General features: G+C 37.4%; 2 protein-coding genes and 1 long non-coding RNA gene across 6 annotated transcripts; 2 read left to right on the top strand and 1 right to left on the bottom strand.

The window, feature by feature from the left end:
• Positions 1-277: 277 nt before the first annotated feature.
• On the bottom strand, positions 278-22,234 carry LOC145554865 (uncharacterized). Its single transcript, XR_014090898.1, has 3 exons — positions 21,245-22,234; positions 20,553-20,753; positions 278-1,631 (listed from the first exon to the last, which is right to left on the bottom strand). It is a non-coding gene; the product is annotated as an uncharacterized LOC145554865 (long non-coding RNA).
• LOC103474217 (dipeptidyl peptidase 4-like) lies at positions 1,667-19,522 on the top strand. 4 transcript variants are annotated; one of them, XR_014090897.1, is made up of 28 exons: positions 1,667-2,888; positions 2,969-3,056; positions 4,243-4,338; positions 4,973-5,067; positions 5,176-5,250; positions 5,352-5,404; positions 5,550-5,622; positions 6,529-6,649; positions 7,039-7,369; positions 7,463-7,592; positions 11,364-11,399; positions 11,657-11,755; positions 11,871-11,941; positions 12,914-12,967; positions 13,056-13,168; positions 13,261-13,308; positions 13,390-13,488; positions 14,264-14,333; positions 14,435-14,629; positions 14,755-14,809; positions 14,997-15,096; positions 15,186-15,244; positions 15,319-15,391; positions 15,956-16,085; positions 16,375-16,518; positions 16,695-16,832; positions 16,933-17,038; positions 17,129-17,213. XR_014090897.1 is itself a non-coding variant. In XM_008425032.3 (26 exons), exons 1-26 carry the CDS (start codon positions 2,886-2,888, stop codon positions 18,782-18,784), a joined length of 2,226 nt encoding a protein of 741 aa, XP_008423254.1. In that variant the 5' UTR covers positions 2,356-2,885; the 3' UTR covers positions 18,785-19,522. The 4 variants fall into 4 exon arrangements, 2 of the variants coding, with proteins under 2 accessions (XP_081471775.1, XP_008423254.1); XR_014090893.1 differs by having other exon boundaries at positions 15,956-16,518; XM_008425032.3 differs by lacking the exons at positions 15,956-16,085; positions 16,375-16,518; positions 16,695-16,832; positions 16,933-17,038; positions 17,129-17,213 and adding exons at positions 18,528-18,601; positions 18,692-19,522 and having other exon boundaries at positions 2,356-2,888; positions 7,039-7,193; positions 7,272-7,369.
• Positions 19,650-24,196, top strand: LOC103474210 (glucagon-1-like). Its single transcript, XM_008425018.3, has 6 exons — positions 19,650-20,517; positions 20,600-20,706; positions 22,223-22,378; positions 22,486-22,599; positions 22,977-23,120; positions 23,222-24,196. Exons 1-6 carry the CDS (start codon positions 20,410-20,412, stop codon positions 23,244-23,246), a joined length of 654 nt encoding a protein of 217 aa, XP_008423240.1. The 5' UTR covers positions 19,650-20,409; the 3' UTR covers positions 23,247-24,196.
• The last annotated feature ends 3,487 nt before the right edge of the window (positions 24,197-27,683 follow it).

The following is a 27,683-nucleotide window of genomic DNA, read 5'->3' as shown; positions in this document are numbered from 1 at the left end:
GAACGTCTGAAGGAGGTTGGGTTTTGATAAGGGTCATCCAAAAAAAATAATTGCAAAATGTGTTCTTTTCAGTCCACTTAACAGTTGTCATGTGTTACTTTGTGTTGGTCTGTCACCCTAAACCCCAAGAAAGCCATTGAAGTTTGTGGCTTAATCGGACTGAAATATGAGTGCAGTGTTTGAGGAAACCGTGTTTGCTACTCTGAACCACGCAGATGTGCTGTAGGGATGTAAACAGAAGCTTTAGCAACTCATTACAAACACAAGTTTCCCCCCCCTTAATAACTCCCAAACCTAAACAAAATCATGTCCCGAAGCCAAGAATGCCATAACAGCTCTGACCTTTGCACCACATCTGCTGAAGTGACAGCCAAGCTTCCCTGTTTATGCCTGAGAATAAACACTGAAGCGGAAGATTTTCACATATAACTTTGCTATTTCTTACATACTACAGCAAGGACTACTGAGATACATTTATTTGTGATATATGATTGGTAACATACTCTAAAAGTAGATCAAGACGGTAAAAATGACTTTCCTTCATCATCTTGTTTTTGCTCTCGGTCAGTGACATCGGCGCCCTAATTGTCCAATAAGACCAAATGCATTCAGAGTGACAACTATAAACGGCCCCGGCCAGCTTAAGCGTCTGGTAAACGGATTTATCTGCAAAGAACCACTCCTCAAACAGAGCCACGCCGCATTAGAGAAGACGTCCACTGTCTGTTTGTTTGCTGAGGATGTCCGGTGCAAGGCGGACGAGTGCGGAATAATACGACGTCTGATCCTCGTAAAGACACAGCTCTGTGTTTGTTATGCTTTTAACAGGCTGTTAACATTTACAGTCGGCTCTTACACTATGTACAAAAAGACTAACTTCCACAATCAGTGAAAAGAGGGGCAAAAATACACTCAGTCTCCTTATTTTGAGCGTATTCAATGCTGTCATAGAAAGCTTACTTTGGGTTGACCATTCTTCAGTTGAGTACATAATTTTTCTCCCCCTTCAGCAATTGAGAGCTATTAATGATTACGTAAATATTGAGTATTAATTCAGAGACATTTACGGTAGCCAGTTTATTGGCTTTGCAATACTGTACTTTACATTACAGTTCAACAGGAATGCAGTCATCATGACAGTAGACAGATCTATCTTATGTTTTTGTCATGACAGGAGGCACAGAGCGTCTACAAATTACAAACAAAACACTTCACAGTTCTGTTAGTTGTTCGTTCTCAGTCATGTAGGCAAAAATGGATACGTTTTTCTTATGCATTAAGCAGCTTGTCAGATGCTTCTGTTAGCGGGTGCTGTTACCCTTTTGTCTAAATGTTAAGTGTTGTTGCAATGGACAGTTTAATGACCAATAAATGTAGTTGGGATTTTCAATCAGAACACTAGTTTCTGACAATACATTTACCTGATGGTGGTCGGACTATTGCGACTGACTGGCGTTTATATATTGGATCCATTTGATCTGGGTTTTGGAGAGAATACCTTCTATGGTCAAGCACACCATCCCCATGGTGGTGGCAGGCTGATGCTGTGTGAATACTTCTCTTCAGTGGGTCAGAGAAGCTGGCCTGATCTGGTGGGAAGATGGATGGAGGAAATCCAGGAAGAATACCTGCTAAGAGAATGAAAAATGAAATTAGCTTCGCTGTGTAATTTATTCTCCAGATTTTTCAGATCTCGATTTGCAAAATACATTTACTTTCATCTGAAAAGAGGACTTTAGACACTGAAAACCTGTTACCTTTAAACCACTTAAGATGCCTTTGACATCTCAAGGTTAAGTCAACACAAGAGTTGTGGCCTGATGTCTTGGATACATCTGTCTGTTGTAGTCCGTGAAACTTTAGCCACAATCTTGCAAATCTCCCCCAAAACTCAAGCGTACTCCACAATACTCTTAAAGCATTGTCTTTGTTGCTTGTGTTGAGACAACTGTTAGTTGATCAAACTTTATGGAGTTTACTGGGTACCTTCTGAAACATTCATGTTGTTTTCCTGAAACTTTTATGGAACTCACCAGAAACCTTTAAGTATATACCGCTTACTCTCTGGGATTTTATTTGATTAATAATAAATCAGAAGTTGTGATTAGTGTCTCAGAACTCACAGGGTACTTTCAGAAGCTGAGCAGCACTATGTCATGACTTCTACTTTGAGACTTTTCCAAAACGCCTATAAAACTAGTTTGCTAAAAGGTTATAGAGAGTACTAGTTAAATTCAGGGAAAGCTACAGAAAGTAACTTCTAAGTTCCTTTAAACCCTCAGCCATCTTATGCTGCTGAATCCACTTATGTATGCAAATTATTTTAATGGTCTTAAATCTTTTTGGGTATTTCTTTTTTTTAGGAAATTGAAATTTTAGTTTCATTAGCTCCAAGTTCTAATCACCAAAAATAATCAAAACAACACTTGTATTTATCACTATGTTTTCAATAAATCTATGAGTTTCGCCTTATGTATTAAATTACCGCAGTAAATAAACTTTTATTATTTTTCGTTAATTCATCATCGAAGCCGACGTTTTGACGCATCAAGACTTGAATCTCTGGCTCTGTAGAAAAGCTGAACAGTGTTTCGACAATGCAAATTCAGCATAAAATAATCGGTTATACTGGAAGAGGTTGACGCCCGGTCAGCACGTTGTTTTCACATATGAGTCCGTTGTGACGGTGGACAGTTTGGGAAAGCCACTTCCTCAAATGCTGAAGAACTTTACACCGCAGATATACTGTCCCACCTTTGAAACTTCGGCTGAGATAATGTTTAACTCCAAAGCATGACTTTCGCGTTACTTTGCAGTTCTCCGTGTTTGTAGCCTTGTGGATATCGATGCGGTTGTGATTTGGACGGGTAGTAATCACAAAAGCAATGGTCAGTATTTGTTCACACTCACACATTTCTGTGTTTCGACTCTTTTAAAAGCGGGCTTCTCGTCTTTCATTCCTGGCCAGGGTACCATCGCCAAAGTGCTGCTCGGAGTCTTAGGAGTTGCTGTGGTCGTTGTTTTGATAGTGGTGCCCACGGTTATACTCTTGAAGGGTGAGTGTTTGCTATTAAACGTCCTGCTCAGGCACGCGCCGCTGACAGAACCGCGCGCGTCATTACGCATGATAAGTTAAATGTCACAACTTCAAAGGGAAAATATTCGGTTCAGATATTTACAGTCTCAGTCAAAAACAAATGCGAGTATTCTGTGCGATTTCAGAAGTTTATAAGTCAAACCTTACAGTTGTTTCTCCACCATTTCCCCTACAAAACAACTAAACAAGAACATCCATAACACAAATCTTAAAAAGCTGGTCAGTTTGGATTAGGATATGTATTTTAAAAATACGAGACCCATCCGAAATCACTGACGCTAATAAAACACGGCCGTGACGTAACAGGAGGAACACGGCCCAATCCTCTCGGCATCAATCTGTGTGATGGACATGAGAAATACAATATTGTCTTACATGTAAACTATGTGACAGCTTAGTTGAATGAGTAAATTAAAAGACACCAAGATAGAGACGTTTATGAGAGTTTGAATGTGGCTGCAAAGCTTTCATCAAACGTGGTATAAGTCTCAACGATTTGAGCCTGTATTTTGGCTCAATTTTGAGAATTTACATGTTTTTCTGGACTAACAAGAAATAGAAAGTAAACGATCTCCAGGGTTGTCCAGTGTTTGAGGTAAGTCAGTGTTTTTCAGATATAGAAAAAATTGCTTCAGTTCACAATTATATCTGAAAACAATTTCTTACCATTCTGATTTACAGATGTTTCGATTTTGATATTGGGATATTGACTATTATGAAACAGAGTAGCATTAGAACTAATGATGAAACCCAAATGACTTTAAGTTAACCCAATGTTGGTAGATGTGTTAAAGTAGTGACTACAAAGTAAGATAAAGTGAAACCAAGTCGTGGTGAGGTGTGGATCTTATCCTATGTGGCTCACCATCACTGTAGATATTATTTATTACAGAGGTATTGGAATAACATAAGTCAAATATAGAAAATTACTTTCAATGGGTACAAGCTGATGCTTGTGTGTGTTAGAAATGTCTAAATGTGGTTGGAAAAGTGTTGTGGGCTAATCAAGTCTAACTTTCAAAGTCTTTAAGATCAAATTTGGGTGGGATTTTTGGGCTAAAATGTATTTTCCTGAACTAAATAAGGGACAGGGACTGAGTTACAAATCCCTAATGAAAGCTAATTTGGTAACAACTGTGTTTCAGACAATGGAGACGCCGAGGATGTGAAAATGTACGGCCTACTGGACGTCTTCAACTCCTCTCTGAAACCAGCGTCCTACAATATGAGATGGATTTCAGGTGGAAGATAAAAAAAGCTTTTATTAAAAGTGGTTGGAATATTATATTATATTATGATACTGATAACACCTGGGTGTGTGTAAAGCCATAAATGCATCATTGAATACTTTGTGTAATCTTTTTATTGGTTGTGCTTCTTAGTTACTGTTTCACCAGACTGCACCTCTAATACAGTCTATTAAGTCACAGTAACTGTTGCAGCTCTTTGAAATGTTGTTGAGTTTTCATATATTTGGTACTTTTTTATATTTTGTCACATTTCAACTATAGAGCTTAGGATATAGTATTTTATGTGATATATCAACACAGATGGAGGCTCAGTTTCCAACAGAACAACAACTCAGACATTCAACACATAATAGATGAATGATTTATATCAAATTATATTCATTCTCTATAATGTTCCAGAACTATAAACTCCTCATTCTTTTCATTGGTAAAAATTGTGAAAACATTTAAGTGCAGCATTGTCTTTCTTGCTCGCTGGAAAATGCGACATGCACCATTAGGTCATTGCATTACTCATGCTTCCAAGTTGTTTTCTTCTCTTTTTGTGACTTACTATCAGGGAGTTTCTCCTTGACTGTCCTGTGTTTCACACTGAATGTACACTGATTTCTGTCTTCCACAACAGACTACGAGTACCTGCATAAAGAAACCGATGACTCTGTCTCCCTCATCAACTTGAAAACAAACGTTTCTGAAGTATTTCTGACAAAAGACAAGATTGTAAGTCATCCTGGTGCAATTAAAACAAAGATAAAGTCAATCTTAACAAACGCAGTGCTGTTTCCAAGATAATGCATTGGTACTTAAGTCTTTCTTTGAACACCACAGAACGAACACCAGGCTTTTGACTTCAAGCTGTCTGCTGATCGCAAATATGTTGCCTTCATGAGTAACTACAATAAGGTACATGAAGTTTCTATTTACCCGTTTAGTGTCAAACTTGACACTAACTTGACACCCGTTTAGGGTGTCAAACTTGACCCTTGCTTCTTTCCTCCAATCAGGTGTGGAGACATTCGTTCACAGCTTCTTACTCGCTGTATGATCGCGAGTCGGGGTAAGTCACTTGTTGATCTACTGATATTCTGGTAAACATATGCAATTCCAAGAAAATCCGAAATATTTCCTGACAATACATACTGCACAAATTTCAGCATTTCTATTATATAACAAAATCACTGATTTGCAACAATCTCTTTCAGAAAAAGTATCACTCCTTCTGGCATTCCAGATGTAGTCCAGTTGTTTGCATGGGCCCCAGCAGGGAACAAACTGGTAAGCCTCCAGGAGACAGTCATGTTGAAAAGAAAGCACAGTACTAAGCAAAAACAAACAGTCAAAATGGAAAAGAGTTTGTGTGAAAACCAAACTTTGCCTTCATGAGTGACTACAATCAGCTGTTAGTAGAATTGAGCAGCTTTTAGAAACATTTAGCAGCAATAACTCTCAGTAGAGTTTAGATTGGGCCTAAAAATTCCAACTTGACACAGTTTTTAGCTTTTGGTCCAGGTCTTCCAGCTCCATTTTGTCACTTGTGGTAACGGCACGGCGATTCAAGTGCAAATCATCTGGGATGTATGATTAATATGAGCGAAGCACTGTGGGGTGTGTCAGTATTGCTCTACTTTTAGTAGCTGTTTTTTTTGTTTGTTTTTTGAGGAATTTAAGCCTCTACTTTACAGTTTGCAGGATTGTTGTTTTTTTTTTTGCATAACTTTGTCATGTTAAAGTCTGGATTTTCACTTGACCATTGCAAGATCCTGGTTCTTTATGTGGTGGATATGCTTCTGTTTGGGATTATGATTCATTTCGCTTAGTATGGAGAGCGGTCTATGGTTGATTTAGTGACAATTCTGTCACTACAAGACAAGCCCAGATCATCAACCCCCCACCACCGTGCATATGTCTACTTTGGTCACATTTGGCTATATATAGAAGATGGATCACCTTTAGATGTTTGTTGTTGTATTTTTTTCACCATTTTGGCTTTTTTTTTGTTTGTTTAATAAATAGGAACTACGTATATTGAAATATTTTTAGAACCTGATAACAATTTATCTTTTTTTAGTCTTAACGTTTTCTGTATTGAAGCGAGTTAACATTTATACTAGAACAATTAGCCACATTTCAGGAGAAATCTGTGTATTTTCACATTTGCGCCCCTTTCCGTTTGATTTTCAGGCTTTTGTTTGGGACAACAACGTGTTTCTGAAGACCAGCCCCGAGTCACCACCAAAGCCAATTACTACCAACGGAGAGCCAAACAAGATATTAAACGGGATTCCAGATTGGGTATATGAGGGTAACCAAGAATCACATTCATTTTTTCCATGAGGAACTTCCCCACTTATGACTGCACCGTCAGATTTTCCAGCCCTGCTGTCAAAACAGCTACCATTGCTGACTTTCTGATATTCTTTAAAAAAAAAAAATCTCAAGAATGCAACCAGGCATTTACTTCTGGCATTTTGTTATGAGGCTGATTTCTCCCAGATGAGGTATTTCTGCTACAATTCAATCCTTCTAAGAATATATGGCATACCCCACTGCAAATATGATTTTAATGTCATGTCTGAATCACTGTGTGGCAACTTCAAACACTACATGAAGTCAACCAGAACAAAAAGTTGAATTAGTGTTGTTTACATGTGGATTTTTGTTTCAACATCTCTTTATATTTTCTACTTCCAGAGGAGATGTTCTCGTCCAACCAGGGCTTCTGGTGGTCACCTGGTGGGAAGTATTTGGCATATGCTGAATTCAATGACACCCTGGTGCACAATATTGAGTACTCTTGGTATGGCGAGGACCAGTACCCCAGCATTATTTCAATTCCCTATCCTAAGGTGGGCCTTTGTTCTTGTCACGGCCTCTCTTGTATTATGGACTTTCTGGTTCATCTTTCATGTTGTGCTTTGTTGCAGCCAGGTACTCCCAACCCAGTTGTGAAGCTGTTTGTTGTGGACACTGACAACACCACGATAGTCACAGAAGTTGTTGTTCCAGACTCATACGAATCAATGTAATACATGATATGTAACGTATGAGATCATCCCCCCAGAGGAATTTGACAGAAACTGAGAATTTGATTAACTTTTTTCCCCTCCATCCACAGTGAACACTACTTGGCCACCGTTACCTGGGTGACTGACACGCGGATAGCTGTTCAGTGGCTAAAGAGACAACAGAATCAACTCATCCTTCAGATTTATGACTTTGATGGAACTAGCTGGAATCCTGCTGAGGTCAGTCTTAAATCATGTGTACATGTGGAAAAGTATTCACATCTTATAAACTTTTCACATCTTCCCAAACTTCATTCAAGTTAGTGTGGAACTGAAATGCTGTAAGGTTTTAAATGGGATCTATTATGCTTCCTTGGATAAGTTAGGATATAGGTCTATGGGACACACAAAACAAGTTAATTGAATTTTTTTGCACAAAACCATTCTGTGATCATGAGATTTCAACTGCTATGTTCTGCCTATATTGACCTCCTTTCAGAATGAGATGTTTGAGGATTCTGTCACTTTTATGCAAATAAGCTGCTGCTGGCCACGCCCTCCAGCTCCTTGCTTACTCTCACACTAAAGACAAGTCAAAATGGCTGCAAACAAATCTGCAGTATCTTTGATATGAGAAGCAGAAGAAATGTAGACACCAGCTGACCAGCTTCGCTTAGGTTGCTAAGTAACTTAACCATCGGGAGGTTTTTGAAACGTCTAATTTTCTAGCCACCAAAAAAAGTTTACTTATTGCCAGAAGACTGTTTTTTTTGTTTTGTTCTAGAAGCAGTAGAGCACAAAACCGTATTAGTGAAAGCTGCCGTGTTTAACCATGGAGATGACAAGCAAAGTGCACTCCTGACTCCCACAAGTCTTTTGGTAAACCTTAACTATTGTATAGCTGACCATACTCTTCATAATACGGTCATAGAAAAAAAAACATCTTCAGTCGGAGGCTACGTCAAATTTGCTGTAATATGGACTGCTACAGGAGCTCTTTCCTTCACCACATCCATCCCAGGGTTTATACAGGAAATCCTAGAGTTTAATTTACAACCTTTTACTACCTATTTTACTACCTCTACAATATTTTTACTACCACACAAAATCGAGCAGCAGTCTTTTTTTAGCGAGAGCAGTGAATTCTGGGGGTGCACCGATTTATCAGCCAGCCAATTTATCGGTGCTGATTTCCTTAATTTTGGTAAGTTTGATCAGCCGATATTTACATTTGAAGTCAATCTTATCTACCTCAAGAAAAGTCTAAAAATCAACAGCTGCTCTCCAGTGAAAGAGGCTGGACTGATAGACCAACCAGGTCATGTCTGCATGCTTGCAGTTAACAATTGCTTCCCCACTGTTGCCAACTCAGTGACTTTCTGGGTATATTTAACAACATTTCATACAAAAAAAACTGGTATCGGCTAAAATGGGAATCGGCTTTTTAAAGATTGGTAACTGGTGATCGGTACAACACTAGTGAATTCACAGCACTGACCCATACAACATGATGGCCCATGCAAGACAAAACTTTATCCCACCTACTGTGGGATAAATATCCAAGGTTTCACAGCTCAGTTAAAGGGTTTAATGAAAAAATTTAATATGTGCAGCGGAATTTGGTGTTTCGGTTCAGTAAAAAACAAAAAAAGGCAACCCAGACACCCGTCTCCGACAGATCATCAGTGGAGCAGGTGTTCATGTTGGCTAATCAACCACCGCTGAGTTCAGAAGATGACTTTATTATCCCAAAATAAACTTCAAGCCTGAGAATATAAAACTAACAGACTGAATGTTCTGTTCTTTGTGTTTTTTGTGGGGGGTGATGGGAAGCTTTTGGGGAAGTACTAATTCGGGAGCACGCCAGGAGAGAGGGGTAAAACACGGTAGATTCCCGTCCAAAACGGGAGACTTGACAGGTATGCAATAGGCGGTTCCCACACCACGCATGGGCACAGCAGGTCAGACACTGGAACCAATTCAGTCTATCAACATCAGCTCAGGTCCTGCCAGTAGTTATTTTTATACAGATTTTATAGTTAAACAAACTTAAAAAGTCAGCATCAATGGAAAAGCCAAAAATATATTGAAGGGGTGATGAAAAATTGTCTTGTGTTTGTTATCTTTTACCACCTTTTACTGGCCTTAATTTGAGTTCATTTCATTTACTACCTTTTACTGCCTTTTATTATCGCCCGGAAACCCCGCATCACCATTTATAGCACATGTGTCAAACTCAAGGCCCGCGGGCCACATGTGGCCCGCCATGTCATTTTATGTGCCCCCCTCCCCCAGCGTTCTATAGGCCCATGATTGACTTAACTTAAAATAGGTTTTGAGCACGAATTGACTACAAACTACATCTCCCATAATGCATTCCGATTGTTACCAGGCAACATTACGGCTTCTCGCCACTAGAGAGCAGCAGAGTCACCTCAAGCTGCTTATTGATTTTACCAGCGAATAAAACTGAGACATCGACAAGCTACCATCAAAATGTCCAAGAAAAGAAACATCGATTTACAAGTCAGACTGTGAATGAAGATGTGTGAGTTGGTGTCAAAGCGGCAGGTCGCGGTAGACTTTTTTTGTTATCCGTCATCTTGACAGACAACATAAAAAAATTTTGCCGCATTTTATGCGGTTTAGTTAATATTCGCCGTGAATCCAGATCCCATCACAAATTAAGCAGGTAAATGTATCTACATTTTTCTCCGTAGTGACAAAAACCACTGACTGTGGCCTCAATAACTTTTAATAAATTAAATTAAGCGACTTCACTTAAATTAGCATCACTTCACCCTCTGGGGTCTGAACGAACTTCCTCCCGGTTCCCATCTGCAGAAAAATCTGCGCTAATTCATCAGTCAGTTGGATCTGTCAGATCCAAACAGACCAGCTGAACTCTGTGAGTATTTTACCCTGCGCGGTCCGGTGTGCGCTTTTACCAGGATTTTTTATTTTATTTTATTTTATTTATTTTTTTTGCGTGGTTTCGCTTCTCCGAAAAGGACAGATGTTACGTCTGCAGCTCCTCCAGGACGCCGCTCTCCTGGGTAACGTGCACCAAGAAGGCTCTATTTGTTAAATCTTCTGGATGAGTTACTTCCAGCGGTTTTTAATTCTTTGCCGACTCCTCAAATGGATTAACAGAACGTTGTATTCTCTTTAGTTTTCTCTGGTCTGTAATGGAGACTTGAATTTAATGCGCCATTTCAACCAAAAGTTTTGAATGCGCTTCCTAACCAGACGCTCCGGAGCGTTATTTAACAATATGAGGTGTTTAATTTATTTTTAACATTGTATTTTCATACATTTATGCTAGGGCTGCCCAAGTCTAGTTTTCCTTTAGATGCGTTTCTTCTCTAACACACCTGGATCATTGACTCATTATAAGCCTCTTCAGAACTGAGTTGCTGCTGATGAGGGAAGTCAACCTTTAGTCTGGGGTGTTTTCGCAGGGATGCATCTAAAAGTTGCAGTCTGGAGGACTGCAGCTGGAAACTCCTGATTTGTACCGTCAATGTGGCCAGTTGAGGGTGGCCAATATGCTGAAGTGGCCCTCGGTGAAATTGAGTTCGACACCCCTGATTTATAGTAACTCTTTAATTAAATGAGTTACAACAACATTCATTTTCCCTTTTGGATCAATAAAGTTATTTTGAATTGAACTGAATTTAGAGAAAGATTGATGGTAATCATGATGATTTCTGCTAACAGCTTGTAAGGACATTTAAATTTAGAGAACTACTTAAGATCAATAGAAAAATCTATTTTGAAAAAACAGAAATTTGGGCTAAATAAAAAAGTATGTTTAATACCTGCCTAAAAGTTGTTTGCTTTTTAGTAGAGCCCTACTTCCAACAAAGAGTTCATCATCTGGAAACATTTTTCCTAAATTCTTTTCTTTTTTGAGGCGTCTCTCTGCTTCGAGCTGCTGAGATAAAAGTTTGTGCATTTTAATGAATCATGACTTACGACAGCCATAAACCCACTGTTATCTTATTACAGCATCTGAGTCTGACAAGTCCGGGCTGGATTGGACGGGTAAGTTAACTCCCTTTGGTAAAATGTAATTTTTTTTCCTCTAATCTACAAATTCCATGATAAGCCCATCATGACCTGCAGTGTCAGGCACTGTAGGTCATTTAAAACATATGCAACCTCTCTGTTATCGTCCAAGCCCGCTGTTGGGCTGAGCTACCTGTTAATGTACATGATCCACGTTTAAATGTTTTTAATTATGACTTAAAATCAGGGGGTGGCTTTATGTCAAACTACATTTTTTTTATATTTTCTTCTAGTTTTCTCCACCAGAGCCAGTTTTTGCTCCTGACGGGAACAGTTACTACCTGATTATGAGTGATATGACAATGTACAAGCACATTCATTATGTGGTTGGGGTGAGTAGAATGATTTAAAAAAAACAACAACAACAACTTAGAAGTAAAAAAATAAAATAAAAAAATTTTGCAATGAGTTGTATGAACACTCATTCTGCTCTGGCTTGTCATCCAGGGAAAGGCAACGCCCATCTCACCTGGGTACTGGGAAGACATTGAAATTCTGAAAGTCAGTGAAGACAGTGTGTAAGTTTTCACACCGTTTTAAATTGGATGCAGCTGTTAATGTCTCTTTAAATATAGTCCCTCTGAATGTTACTTTTAAATAACTTTCCCCTTAGAAATTGGTCTATAAATTGTTGGACTGCATGTGTGTTGAATCCAGCCAGATTTCCACCATCACCAGTTGCACACATCTAGTTCTTGTAGCTAAAAGCTAAACCACTTTCTGGACCAAGTTCTGCCCAGATGACTTTTTTATTATTTATGTAGGACATTTTGTCAAAGATTTTTGGGGTATCTACAACTAAAGTCTGTTTCCCTCCAAATTAAAAGACATCTTTTAATTTTGCTATTAACAAACATCTCTTGGGCTTTAAGTGACACGTTTGTGGAATTTGACCAAATGTTCATACTGTAAATACAGGACTGCTCTTCCTAAAGGTAAATCTAGCAATAAAGAGCTAGGCACCTGTTGCTACTTTTTGACCAGGCTCTAGACCTTTAGGCTAGCATTCACTACTGCTAGCTATGAATGCTAGCAGTAGCAATGCCCACGGGAAATGCCTTGCATATACATATTGAGAAATTCTTAGAAAACATCTATAATCGGGACCCCAACTGTTTATGTTGAAGTTTACCTAAGCTTCCCTCTTTTTTTATCCCCCCAAATTTAGAAAACCTTAAAGAGTAAAAAGGAAACCAACTTGCTTTGTTTGGCTTCCCTGAGTTGTTCCCACCAAGACACAAGACCTTCAAAGTTCTAGCTGATGTAATCGCATTATAAGACCGTCTCAGTGCTGTGTGAAGAGGGTCTAAGCCAGGCAAAGTCCCAACAGCTAGACTATTAAAAAAAAAAGTAATACCATTTGAAACCAAATGAAATCTCATTGTTTTCAGCTACTTTACTCCAGCAGTATTGATTCCTCTTAAAAACTAATTCCACATTCAAAAAAACACACGGTGATCAATTCCTTCTGGATTCCATTTTCTCCTCAGATATTATTTGAGCAACGAACAGAACCGCAAGCCAGGAGGGAGGAACGTCTACCAGTAAGAATTTGGATTTCCCTCTTGTAGGAAGTATCATTTCCATAAGGAAAACGTATTAACATTTACATGTTGTACTTTTGGATGCCAGGTGGACGAAAAACATTAGCTATAAGTGTCTGACATGCATTCTTCAGAAAGAATGTGAATATAACACGGTCTACTTCAGCCACAATGCCTCTTACTACCGCTTCAGCTGCCACGGTCAGTTATACCCCATCTGACTTTTGAAAAAGTTGCCATTCTATGTATTTTTATAACAATGACACTGGATTTTTTTTTTTTTTTGCTTTAAGGTCCCAGGATTCCACAGCACTTTCTTGTAGAAACTAGTACTTTTAAAAGTAAGCTACAGTTTACATAAATTATCTTTAAATGACATGAAGAACAAGTAAAAACATGTATTTACTTGTTCTTATTTCTAGAGATCAGGGTTTTGGAGGACAACAAGGTATTTAGCGATGCCATAGCCGACATCCAGATGCCCACTATGCGCCGAGAGACCCTTAAGATGGGCAAATATAGTAAGTAAATGAATCTGTGACTGGTAGACATTTATTACATACTTCCTTTTGTAGCTGTCGAGTCTTGCAATGTGAAAGATCTGGGTTCAATTCCGGCTTCCCCGTGCAATGCAGTGGTGTTCTTCTGTGCATGGACTACTGATCCATGCATCAGTGTAGGGATGTGTGTGTATGTTTGTGAGTGGATCTAGTGTAAAAGTGCTTTGAGCGGTGAGTAGGACTGCTCAAAGAAGTCATAAATTTGCTATATAAATGTTGCCAACTTAGCATTTATTTGGTCTCTGTAAATTGCCTCTATAGGAAGAGGGTTAGAGCCACTGGAAAAAAATAATTTTAAATTTAATCTCAGAATTCTGAGAACAAATTTGGATTAAAAAAAAAAAACAGAATTCTGAGATTGAAGTCAGAATCCTATGACGGCATATTAGGGCCATTGTAGATAGAAAAAAAAATAGTAGTACATTTTTGGGGAAAAAAGAAACTCCAAATTTTGAGATTAATATTAGAAACTTTCTAGAAAAAAACAATTTCTCAGATTTTAGCAGAAATTCACTGAGGAAAAAAGTTATTTATTTTTTTCTCCCGTGGTTATTATCCTCTTCTGTACCCCTAGGAGTGTGTGAGTTGTTTGAAGCAGTAAGAAATTTTGTTTACAATTGTGAATTGATCCATAGTGATTCTTTTTTACATTGGTTTTCAGAAAAATAAATAATTGTGACCTTAAACTGTCAATTTCTATTTCCAATGAAAAAAATACATTTCTTTTTATTCACAGATCTTTGGTATCAGATGTATTTACCCCCAGGCTTTGATGAGTCCAAGAAGTACCCTTTGCTAATTGATGTGTAAGGATCCACTGTACTAAATAAATAACTAAAATACATAGAAACTTCACTCACTAAAAAATAAAATAAAATAACAACAACAAATCTGCACACCCTTCCAGGTATGCAGGTCCTTGCAGCCAGAAAGTGGACTTCAGGTACAGAGTAGGCTGGTCCACCTACCTGGCCAGTACTGAGAAAGTCATTGTTGCCAGCTTTGACGGAAGAGGAAGCGGTTACCAGGGCGACCAGCTGATGTTTGAAATCTACAAACGCCTAGGTACCTTCGAGGTGGAAGACCAGATAACGGCAGCTAAGTAAGAGAATCTCATGCAAACATCTCACCTCGCCTGAAACGTCTCAATAAAAATACATTTTGTCATAGTGCATGAATTTTGTCATGAATTCAAACTAATTGCCTTTTATCGTCCTTTCTCTAAAGGAAGTTCATCAAAATGGGGTTCATTGACAAAGATAGGGTTGCTATATGGGGATGGGTAAGTAGTCAAGACTTAGAAAGCAAATATAGACTGTGTAAGAATAGGGTTGAACCTGTTGATGTGTATTATTTTATAGTACAAAGGCCAAGTCGTGGCTCTAAAAATAAGTTAATGTTCCACTTTGACGTCAGTGCGTTTTATAGTGCGGATGAGCTGATGTAATGAGATGTCTTATCTTCCACAGTCCTATGGTGGATATGTATCTTCGATGGTCTTGGGCTCTAACAGTGGCGTTTTCAAATGCGGGATGGCAGTGGCGCCGGTGTCCAAATGGGAATATTATGGTATTTTTATTGGTGTTGATAGTCGTCGTACTTCAGGCCGCTGTAATAACGGGAACATTACAAGATCTGCATTGATCTGTTTGTTCCAGACACCATCTACACAGAGCGCTACATGATGCAGCCCTCGGAGAATCGTGACGGATACGACGTAAGCTTCGCCATCCGTTATCAGTCATCGCATCTGTTATCTCTTCGCCTAACCATAAATCTGGCTGTGTTTAGAACTCCACAGTAACGGCCAGAGCCAAGAATTTCCGTTCAGTGCAGTACCTTCTGGTTCACGGGACAGCCGACGGTGAGTTCCTATGGTTGTTCTAACCCCAAACGTTTTGCAACTATGTTTGGACACCCATGGGTGAAGATAAGAGTAGTCTGGGGCCACGAAAATTTACATTTTCAACCCTTTGTTATAAAAAATGTAAAAGATTTTATAACAAAAAGCCTAATTTTCATGCAGGAAGAGTCTTCCAAATCATTTCAGATGGATTCTAGGCTACAAGAGCATAACCCAGGTGAAAAAAAAGTACTTTAGTATGCTTCAAACATACTTAAATTTGTGAAAGTACGCTTTAAGTATACTAATTATTAAGTGTACCACCTATAAGTATATCTGAAGTATACTAAAAATACACTTGTACCAATTTCGAAATTAGTACTTTAAACACACTTAAACATAATTGTACCAAAATATACCAGATGGTGGCGGTATTGCACACTTTCATTTATTTAAAAAACTCCACAAAGAGAAGAAAAAACTTGAACGCTGGGAAGATAACAGACGCTGTTCAAATTCGCCATTTTTACTCGCATAATATTGTCTTAAAAGTAGAGAGGGCCTTGACAATAGTTACTAATTTAGGTAAATTCAAGCTGTGACGTCCTAGTCCGAGTTAGACGACAACACAACGGGACAACAACCGGTGGAAATGAAATGTGTGTCACAAAAGGAGCCCAGGGGGACGAAGGCTGCTAAGTGTTGCTAGCTGGTGGTAAGCTTGCTTATTAATTATATTCATTTAATTATAAACAGTGCAGTAAAGATATATAACTTACGTTGGTTTCATAAATAATTATTTTATCAATTTTATTGTGACTTGTATGATTATTATAATAGAAATCATTCAGCTTCATGTTATAACTTCATGGAGGTTGTTTGTTGTGACTTATATTTTAATTCATAAACTAACTTGGTTTTAATTACGCTCCATAAGACAGAGAGACTTTGATATTGTGAGGTGGTTGTTGTTCTAACTCGTTCATCAATGATTTTATCTTCAGTCTAACTAAGCAAATGAAGATGAAAGAGGAAGCCAGAGAAATCAGGTGTTAGAAAACCTAAAGACTTTCTGTCTCAGAAGAAGCTCTGACTCCACCAAATCACCAACCAGCTCTGAGGATGAATCTCCACATCGTCTTCATGATGTAAGTTTGTTTTTTTTAATGAGGAGCTAGCTACAATTTCAACAACAAAAACTGCTGTGTTACCAACTAAGTGCTTAATAAACATGATTTGATTTAAAGGTAACTGAAAAGAAATTTTCTCTTCTTGTTAATCTAACATTTATATTTCATTTCTTTTATTTGTTGTTGACTTTCAGGGCCCTGTGATGGACTGGTGACCTGTCCAGGGTGAACCGTGCCTCTCATCTGATGGCTGCTGGAGATGGGCACCACCAGCACCCCTCACCACCCTGTAAGGATAAGTGTGTTCAGATAATGGATGGAAAGATTTTAAGGTAGTTTGTCTCCTTAAGTCCAACAGCTTCATAGTTAATGCCAACATCAACTGACTCAATGACATTGCTGACAATTTTTTTCTACTTCTAACATAAACAGGCAAAGACGACACCCAGAAATGTTTTTCCACCCCAGGCATCCGATCCCAATCATCATCAGTTTTTTTGATGTCACATACATGGCGAGTTCACAACGTCTTAAAATTGTAGGTATTATTTTTTTATTTGCCATTTTTCTGTTCTCTTTAAATCCAAATGCTTTCTCTGTTTAATTGCTCTATTGTTCTTTTTTGTAGGTTTCTGTAAGGTGCAGTGAACGGGAATGTTCTGTCGTTGATCCTCACTTTCATTTTTCATTGTCACACTTAAATTTTCATGTTCATGTGTTCACTTTTGATGTGTAAACTATGTAAAGTTCATAAAGTTGTGAGTAAAATTGGACAATTTTAAAATGTCGGTAATAAAACAAAATATTTGAATTATCTTGGGCATCTTGTGTAATTAATCTTTCCATGTAATTGTAGCCTAAAACAATGTAAGTACTGTAGTGTGGTTATGCATGCCATGTACAAAATAGGAAAGTAGGAATAAAGACGAATTAAGAGTAATTAAAATTGTAGTTTATTATCAATATCAGGAAATAAAAAATAAAAAGTAAGTGTAATTTAAATATATTAATAGTATATTTAAAATATATTTGAAGTGTATTAAATATATATTTTTAATATAATTCTGAGACAGAATTATTACGCTCAAAATATAATTACATCAAAATATAATAATAAAGCTCTGAAATATGATATTTAAAAAGTATACTTTAAGTACACTAAGTACACTTGAAGTTGTTCCAAAAAAGTATGTATAGCATACTAAAATATACTATTAGTTGTAATTTAATACTATTTAAATACTACTAAAGTATACTAAGCACAAAATTAGTTGTTCCAAAATAGTACAGTTTAAGTACATCGATAAAAGTATACTAAAGTATGTTAGAATTTAGTATACTAAAGTATACTTTTAACCTGGGAACACTCTTAAGACATCGCTGTCTTAACCTTCTTATTAGAAAGATTTTCTCATTTGAAAGTTTTTCTTGATTCCCAACAGCAACATCGTCAACTAATAAAACAAATGACATGGTTGGAAAGTTGGAAATGACCCAATAATAGGAATGTACCAAAATAAGAACGTAGGCATGTTGGAAACAAACCGTAAAATGTTCCTGTCACCAACCAGTCTGAACTGTAGATACAAGGAATGACAGATCCATACAAATGCCATGCATTGCTATGGTATTGCAATGAGTGGTTATTTGAACTAATGTTGCTTATATGAGCTAATGTTGCTAATTTCATATTTGTGTTAACACTCTGACAGCAATCAATACTGTTTTTTTTTTGTTTGTTTTATAATGTTTTAGAGTCACAGTGACATTATTACTGTAAACTGTCTATAAAAAGTTTAAAAACTACCTGCGTTTCTGCAAGTTGTATGCTAGCAGCTAGTAAATTAGCATGTAAACTGACACGTTTAGGTTTCTTCAGACTATAGAACATGTCTCTAATAATTAAAGTCTTGGCACCATATTTAAATTTACCCAGGCCTATAATTCATACCATCATTTGATCAACTGTGAAGTATGGTACCTCTTAATATCTCTTAATTTAATTTAGTGTTTGGTATTTTTTCTAGATAATGTCCACTTCCAGCAGGCTGCTGAGATCTCAGAAGCCTTGGTAAATGAGCAGGTGGACTTTGACGCCATGGTGAGTAATCCTTAAAATCCAAATGATTATTTAACGAACAAAGCTGCCAAATATGTTCTTTAAGTTCTTTTTTTAATGTTTTCCTTTCAGTGGTACACGGACAAGGATCATGGACTGGATGGTTTTGCCAACATGCATGTCTACACTCACATGGCAAAATTCCTGAAAAAATGCTTTGAATAAGATTCTGTATGTTTTCATTTTCTCATGTGAATAAAATATTGTTGTAATAAAAACTGCATTAAATTATCATATCTCCTCCTTTAGGAGCTGAACCACAAAGTCATTGCCAAAATGTATTTACCAAATAGAAAGGTAATGTCCTGAAAGTAGAGAGTATAAATAAAGATGCGCACTGAAGATACTCGCATACTAGGAAAACCCTTTCTCATCAGAACAGTAATGACACACAAAATATTCTGTCAGAACGTACATTTCCGAAACTACACAAACAAAACTTGTAAAACTCGCATAAGCGCATGCGGGGTCAGTGCAACCCTGTCGGACCGTGGACAGGGTAAAAAAAAAAACTTGCAGGGTTCCGGTTTCTTAAGACTGCAGGATGGCTAAAACTGCAGTTTTCAAGCTACAAGTAGGTAGCAGCTGATTAGGCTAGCTGCTGGAGCTAACATCTTGTTAGATTTATTCTATAACATAAGCAGAATGACAAAACAGTTTATTCAAATTTCCACCATTTCTTTGTTTCAGTTAGACCATGTTATATATATTTGCTATAAATTATGTCTGGATACTATGAAATTGTGATATTTTTGCTTAAGGCTACCATACTGTGAGCGTCATAACTTTGCTAGAAGCAGCTGGTTTGTAGCGGATGCACAATGACCTGAGAAACACCAAAAGATATCTGAAAATATCAATGTAAATGTTTTACTTGGAAATAAAGTGTTGCAGTCTGTTAAATTTCTATGTTAATTATTTTAAGTTGTTTTACCCTGAATTATCTCCATACGCATGATGAAAACTGAATCAAAACAGCAATCTGTAAACTTCTGGAATAAGTTTACAGATTGCTGTTTATAAGATTCCATGAAAAATAAATAAATCATTTTTGTAAAATTATCGATGTTTTGTGATGTATGTTTGGCATTTTTGGTTTTGTGTTTTGTCTTTTATACTTAATGATATAATGTTGAAGTTTTGCATCTGCTGTAACTGAACCAAAAAAGCAGCTAAATTACTGAGTCACATTTTCAGTTTTGTTTTGATTCATGATAAGTAGCATCTTTTTTTCTTTTGTACCTTAAGATGTTCTGGTTTTCAGACGAAAAGAAGAAATAGTTTTGGATTTCGTCATAAATTTAGAAATATTAAACTCATGCCACATCATACTACAATGAATAATTTATTTCAGCTTGTATTTAAACATAACTAAAAGAAAAGGAATAGCAGCGGAGACGTTTCCTGAACATTACCGAGCGCTCTGGTTGTAAAACCCAAACTGCCGCTGAGGCAAAAACTAATCAATATTTCCAATTCTCTGCGTCCGATTGGCGAGAAGCCTCAAATACTGACTCACTGTCCAAATACACCGTCACACGTACCGCTCCTCATCGTGATGACACAGTAGCGCATTAGAGCATCTCCCCTGACTGTCTATTTGACAGGATGAGCAGCAGTTGTTTGATCTTAACACCTAAGTACAAGCAGGCATCACGCATGAACTGCACCTTTCCACCTGCACCTTTCAAATGAACAAACGCACGGCTCGTTTACTTGCCCGTCACTGAGGGGTCCTGTGTCTAATGGGTTGAGAGTAATGGGACCGTAAAGCAGGTCCGCCTGAGGAGATGGGACCTCCTCTTCCAGTATATAAAGCTGGAAGGCAGAAGCAGGTGGTCACACAGGAACACCAAGCAGAGGAACTAACAGCACTGTTTGGAAGGAAACAACACAAGGTGAGTTGAATCTTCTCACCTTTACTCCATCTTACCTTCAGCTGATGACTTGTCCGTGTTTATGCCTTGTTTCATGTCGCAGCTCGGAACCATGAGAAGCATCCACTGCGTGGCCGGCGTCCTTTTGGTCCTGGGCTTCGTGCAAGTCAGCTGGCAGGTTCCTCTACTTGGCACTGAGGACAGCTCCAGGTAAAGTTCTCTAGGTTTAGCACAATTTATACTCAAGAGACTCGAGTCTGTGACATACAAGAGTATGGAGATAGGATAAAAAGTGTTACATTATAGATTTCTAGAGCCCGTACTTATAAACACAAATTCTTTAAGATATCAAAGCACTTTAACAAAATAACTCTACAACTAAAAAGTCTAACGTGAACGTCAGTACAACAGAAATAAAAATTAAAATCCCAGAAAGGTCCTGTGGGAAAAAATCAACACACAACGGTTGCTTTGTTTTTAACATGTCATATTGTTTAACCCTTACGCAGTCTGCCAGGGTCGCACTAACCCCGTGTGCGCTTTTATGAGGGGTTTTTTCTGTGTGTGGGTGGTTTCGGGAACTGACGATCTGATGGGAAACCTGCCACGCCCTCCCCGCTGACATCTGCCTCATTCCTCCTGAGCTTCATGCTAAGATTGCAGGATTATACTGTCCTTGTCCTTAAACTTGATTCGAACTTTTAAACCAATGTTGAGCTTAAAGGTTGTGAGCAGGTAAACACTTTACCTGCTGTAGATATCACTCTTGGAGTCTTCATTCGGTACACTTCCAGGATTGGTGGAGCTAATGACTAGTCCGAGGGTACCAAGTCCAAAGCAGACTTCTATCATCTAGAAAAAAATCCATCGTATAATCCATAAAAGTGGTTAATGGCAGCAATATTTTATGCACCTTAACTGTCATCACATTTTTATTGGATGGTTATTTACACAGAAATCAAATGGAAACTTAAGTAGGAAGCGGTGCGTCACCAATGATCATCTGGTGAGACTCGTGCTCTGAATCCTGTAAAGTCCTTTTAATCAGACAATAAGACTGTAAAAAACAAGAAAAAATTTTCCAAATTCTTTTGTACTTTTTGACAAATCTTTACTTTAAAATACCATGAAACACTTTAGGTGTTCTGTTCATAGTGCATGTCTCACAGGAGGATTCTCAGTGGCGCACAGCCACCAAACTCCATTTCCTGTAACAACTAATCGACTGTAAGTGCCCAGTGAAAACAAAACAGTTTGACCTCATACTGCCTGAATTTATTTACATTTTTAAAATGCTGGTTTAAAAAAAAATTAAGTAGAAATTTATTTGAAGATGGAATTTAGCTCTGATGAAAATTAGCGACATCAGGCATAACTGAGAAAAAAATTAATTTTTCAGTCAAGAGAGAATAATATTGAATTTATACTGTTTTACAATTTCTTTTACTGCATTTTTCATTTAAATTACTGTTCTTTTATTACTTGATAGATTTTAAATATAGCTTAAAAATGCAATAATTACAAAAGAGAGGCATTTCACACCTGGACTTCAAGATTGCATTTTTAAGCCAAGAGCTTCAATTGATTACAACCTTTTCACAGAACTTCACTTCAAATATCTTGAACTAGGACTTTCTTGAAGAAAGCTCCACGGTTTAAAAACTTACACAACTACTTTTGTGAATAAGTTGAGATGATTTGTTTACATGCCTTGTGTCTTTTGCAGTTTTGAGGAAGACAACAGATTAGCTAGCGGGCCCCAGGAGCTGTCGAACATCAAGAGACACTCAGAGGGAACGTTTTCCAATGACTACAGCAAATACCTGGAGGACAGGAAGGCCCAAGACTTTGTCCGGTGGTTGATGAGTAACAAGAGGAGCGGGTTGGTGTAGGATTTATTTTAAAAAACAAACAAACAAAAAAAAAAAGCTATTTGAGAAAGTTTCAAATTGTCTGCATTTCTTCATCGGGTGTTCTGTTTTACTGCAGTGCCGATAAGCGCCATGCAGACGGAACCTTCACCAGCGACATCAGCTCCTACCTCAAGGACCAAGCAATCAAAGACTTCGTTGCCCAGCTCAAGTCTGGACAGATCCAAAGAGAGTAGGCCAATCCTCCAACTTTCAGTTCCAAAGCCTCCAAAAACAGCCTGGCTGTTTGCTTCCACCATGAACCCATCACTGGAAACAGAGTGATCTTGAACTAATCATCTGCTTTGTGTTGACCTTCCCCCATTTTGTGCTATTTTTTCCTTTCTTTTCCTTCTTAACGTTGTGCTAAAATAAATCAATGAACCTTTCCATTGTGTTGATTTGATATGTCTATCACAAAATACACAAGCAGACAGCGAAGCTAGCATGACACGATTACAGCAATGGCTATAACAACATTGATGGCTTTTGGGCCAAACATTAGAGCTCAGATGTGAGGGTTGCTGACCCTTAATGGACACTGTTTACATTGTGTCCTTGTGTACATAGATCGGAAATAGACAGCCTGGCTCAAACGATCAGCAGGAGGCATGTAGATGGAAGCTTCACCAGCGACGTGAACAAGGTGCTGGACTCCATGGCCGCCAAGGAATACTTACTCTGGGTCATGACCTCTAAACCTTCAGGCGAAAGGTAATACAAAGTTGACACGGCTGATTGTGCAAATGCTAACGTTTGTTTTTGCTCCACCCATTAATCGTAATAAACATGACTGTGACTTTTGTCTGTTGCAGCAACAAACGGAAAGACAACCAATGAGAGTCTTTTCAAACGCCACCTAAAGCCATATTGCAGAGGAACAGGAAGCCATACCGCTTTGCATGTTATGTTGATATTTTTTACTTTACTTTGAATGTATTGCAAAGATACAAATAAATGCTATTCTTCCACAGACAAAAGGTGCACAAAGGAAGAAATGAAATTCAGGGCATGAAATTTTCTACAAATGACAATTATTTGCTGTGTTTCTAAGCTGCAAACAAGAACACCAAAGGTTCCGTCTCAGGTAGTCCTATGGAAAACATATGATTGTCATAGCAAACGAATATTTTACTCTGCTAAATAAACCTCGTCATTTATTTCATCTCTTTGCCTCCTTTGTTTAGAGTGTACAACTCCTGCTTAAAATGTTATTCGTTCATGATGCACAAATGTTTCCATTTGTGATGGAAATTTCACAATTGTGCTACATATGTGAAACTTATCTTGTAAAAATTGGCTTAAAAACAATCAAAACTGTGCAAAGCAGCAATAATCATTGTCCAAACTCTATGTGGCTCAATTTAAGAATTCTGATTATGTACAGCTCTGTCAATATCCCATATTCTCTGTATAATCTACATGTTGTCTCCTTTGCAAAGATTCTCTATGAAATTGTGAAGGACCAACCTTTTTAGGTGATTTGGTATCAGACTTAGTTCTGGACTCTAGTTCAGCCATTCCAAGATGATCATTTTTCTCTCATAAAGTCGTCATTATGTGGACTGAAATGTATGCTGACACTGTTCCAGAGATAAAAAAAAATCTTACACAAGTAAACACCTGAAGCTCTGGGTATAAACTGACTAGTTTTTGGAACTGGAGTCCATGAAAACCAGTTCCATCAAAAGTAGCCCCAGGAGCATCGCGACACCACTGTAATTAGATCAAAGCAAATTCATGTCTTAGAATGTTGAAAACCGCAAGTTTTACATAGTATTGACTCAGGAGGACTTGAATAGAAAAAGCTTGCTTTCCAAATCCAACAAACATTTTACTGGGTTTGCAGTAAAATCAGGTGTCAGGTGTATTGGGTCAAACAATATATATAAAGCAAAAAAAACAATATCAGCTTTTTTATATCTTTATTTATGTTGTCTTGCACACACCCTCTCATTCTCATGAAACTAATTACAACTGCACAACAGATCTGAACTTATAGTTGTCCGTAAAGGTGACTTAAATTGTTAAAACAGAAAGTGCCCGTCTAATAATACCAAATTTAAGGCAGAATTCCACACAGAAGTGGTCAAAATATCTGATTTAGATTTCATTTTGACCCACCATTGGTTTCTCTAATCAGCTAAGGAAACCATCGGTTGGACATTTTGGGGGCAGAGGGAAGATAAACAACAAAAATCTGAATTCAACACATTTCTTATTAGTAATATATTAGTAACATTTTACATGAATAAAATATACTATTATACAGTGTTAAGACTCTTTACCATTTACATTTTGCCCTTACCAGAAGAAAAGAACAGGATTATTGCATCTCTAGAGGAAACCGTGATCCTGCAGTGATATAATTTCACCATCATGCAGGATTTCTTTATTATTTTTCTTTTAAAAACAATTAGCTTTGGATGCTAACACACACAAGGTCAGTTTCAAAGGAGATCACATGTTCATAGATGACACTTACTGACAAGATGATGAAGAGTATGCTGGAAAACACAACTATTTGTACAATCACCCAAAAGTTAAGCATTTAAGTTTCTCTCTGTTATTTTTAAGCAAAAAAGATTGCTAATGTTAGCTAAAGTTACATGTTACCGAACTACGCTGCCATGCAAGCTTGAAAATACCGTTTTCACTTAAGAAGTCCCAGAAAGAAAAAAAAAAAGAAAAGAGTGCGCTAAAAAGAAATAACTGGGAAATAAGCTCATTCACTTTCTTACTTTGGAAGAAATTGAAAAGACTGATATGGCTCTGGTATTTCTTCATAAAATGAAATGCTAATGTTAACAAGGACAGATTTGGATTTTTTCCTTTTTTTTTTCTTTTTTTTACAAATTACATTGTACAAGCTTTTTGGAATGAAACAAAGACGACGTAAAGTGCTTGTAAGCTTTAGGCATTTTACAATGCTATGAAATAGTAGTTTTCCGTTTTCACATTTCTTCTATTTTTACTTTTTCATGGCTGTGGCTTGAGAGACTGAACTCAAATTTCCAGAAAAAAACCATGGTAAATCAAAGTTATTGTATGATTCAACAAGGGAAGAGCAATGACTTTTTCAAGGCCACGTTTGTTTGGATAACTTTTTCATTTATTAAATTAAATTACTATTAAATTTGACGTTACAGATTGACAAAAAACTAAAAAAAAGACTACGTCTGTAATGGTCAAATACTTTTTCATAGCACTGCAGCTACTTTCGAGAAAAGACAAAAGGGTTTCACCATTTACAATCTTTGTGTTTAACTAAGCAAAAACATGTAACTTTAGCTTTGTGTTTAATGACATGAGACAAGTGCTAATAACAGCACCTGCTCTCCATTTTGTCCCTAATAGTTTTGAACATTTCACCCCTGATTTTTTAGGGGGTACGAAAAGGAACAGTTTTCCATGAGACCATTCACACAGACTCTTGTATATTTTGAATAAATGTATGCTAATACTTGAAAGGACCAATTTAATACCAGTTTTGCACAAAGTACATTGTATAGTTTCTGGAATGAAACAAGGTATAAAGTGCTTCTTTGCTTCAGCTGGGTCATTTACAATCTTTGTGCTTAGCCTAGCCTGCCTAGCCAACCTGCCACTAGCTTTAGCTTCATGTTTATTCTGCCGTGTTGTAGTTTTGAACATCTATTACCCATCGTTTTCCGATATGAAGTGGAGATGTTTTGCGCCAACTGCAGCAGGGAAACAAGGGATTTGACTTTCCTCATTTGAAACAGTAATTTGAAAGACTGATATGGTTCTTTCATTTCATCAGTAAATGAAATGCTAATGCTACCAAGGACTTTTGTTGAAATATAGAGTTTGTGGAATAAATCAGAAACGATAGAAATTGCATATCAGCATTAGGTGTTAGTTACACTTGAGTCAGACCAGATAAACAGTTTCCACATTTCCAGTCTTTGTCAACCAAGTCAATCTCCCAGTAACTTTAGCTTTAACTTATTGCAATGACGTAAGAGGCAGAGGGGCGCAGGCCTTTTTTTCCCTTCGTCAATTCATACCTTTTGGACATATTAGTTACTCTTAAACTGAGCCATCACTAGAAAGCTAACCTGTTGCTAGCTTTAGCTTTGTGTTCACTTTGCTCCATTTCCATTTGTAGTTTTTGTTGTTTAGCAGTTTCTCATATAGAACTGAGAAACTTCTCAGATCACATCAACTGACAATTTAAAGACAATATCTGTGATTTACAGTCTGCTACACATAGGAGGAAAAAAATGGTTTTATGTCTATCAACGCAATGTTATTTTGAGTTATCAGGCTTTTAGGATCATAAAAATCAACTAAAGAAAGAAACAGAAATAGGGTACCATAAAAAAGATTTTTAAATTAATAAATTAAGTTGTACATAAGATTGAGCATTTATTGAATTATTTCTATAATTTGACACAAAAAAATAAACAAATTGTGTTTGTAGTAACATGTAGGTATGAATTGGTGAAGGAGGGAATTGACCAATCAGAGGCATCAATCTTCTCAGTTCATTCTTAGTAAGAAGGCTAAAATGGACATTTCTCAGTAGGTAAACCGAGGAAATGCTCGACTGAAGGAGAAACATTTATATGTGCAACATCAAAGGTGAACACAGTCACTGACACGTAGACATTTAGATTTACATTATAGTATATAGAAAATGTTTACTTTCAGAAAGTTACACAGCCAGCGCTCTTGGGTTCGTGTGAGTTGGAGTACCTGGCAGACATCTAATCAGTCACTATCCTAAGGTGCGAAATTCTGCTGCAGCATTCATTGCTCCACGTGAAATCCATTTGCACTTGCTATGGCAGGTGTTTTAAAGAGACAACTTACAGTTGTTGTTTTTTTTTTTTTGTTGGAAAAAAAATATAAAAAACATACAAAATACGAAGAAAGAAAATGTTAAAAATCATTTAAAATCTGTCAGGAATTGGCCTATTGACTAAGATATTGTTGGAGTCATAATTCTGGCTTCACTCTGTTGCTGGTACTGTGTCACCATTACGCTTAATGGTCCGCACCAAGTTAGGCACCAAGACGGGAAAGGTCCGATTTGGATGTAATTTGATCCGTATGCAGAGTAGGAAGGATTCAAGTAGGAGAACAGAGGTTTTAAATGTTTTATAACTTGAACCACGTCACCAATTTTAACAGATTATCACAAAAGGACTTTAAAAAAACCCCAAAAAACATCCATATCCAGTGGCTGCAGTTCGATGACGTACTCTGGTTTTGAAAACTGTATCAGAAGGTCCGTAAAAGTTGAAATTC

This window comes from Poecilia reticulata, chromosome 2, assembly GCF_904066995.2.
Source record: "Poecilia reticulata chromosome 2, P_reticulata-male-v2, whole genome shotgun sequence".
In the NCBI taxonomy this organism is placed as follows: Eukaryota; Metazoa; Chordata; class Actinopteri; order Cyprinodontiformes; family Poeciliidae; genus Poecilia; species Poecilia reticulata.
Note: the sequence above shows the minus strand (reverse complement) of the source record. Positions and strands in the feature narration are given on the sequence as shown.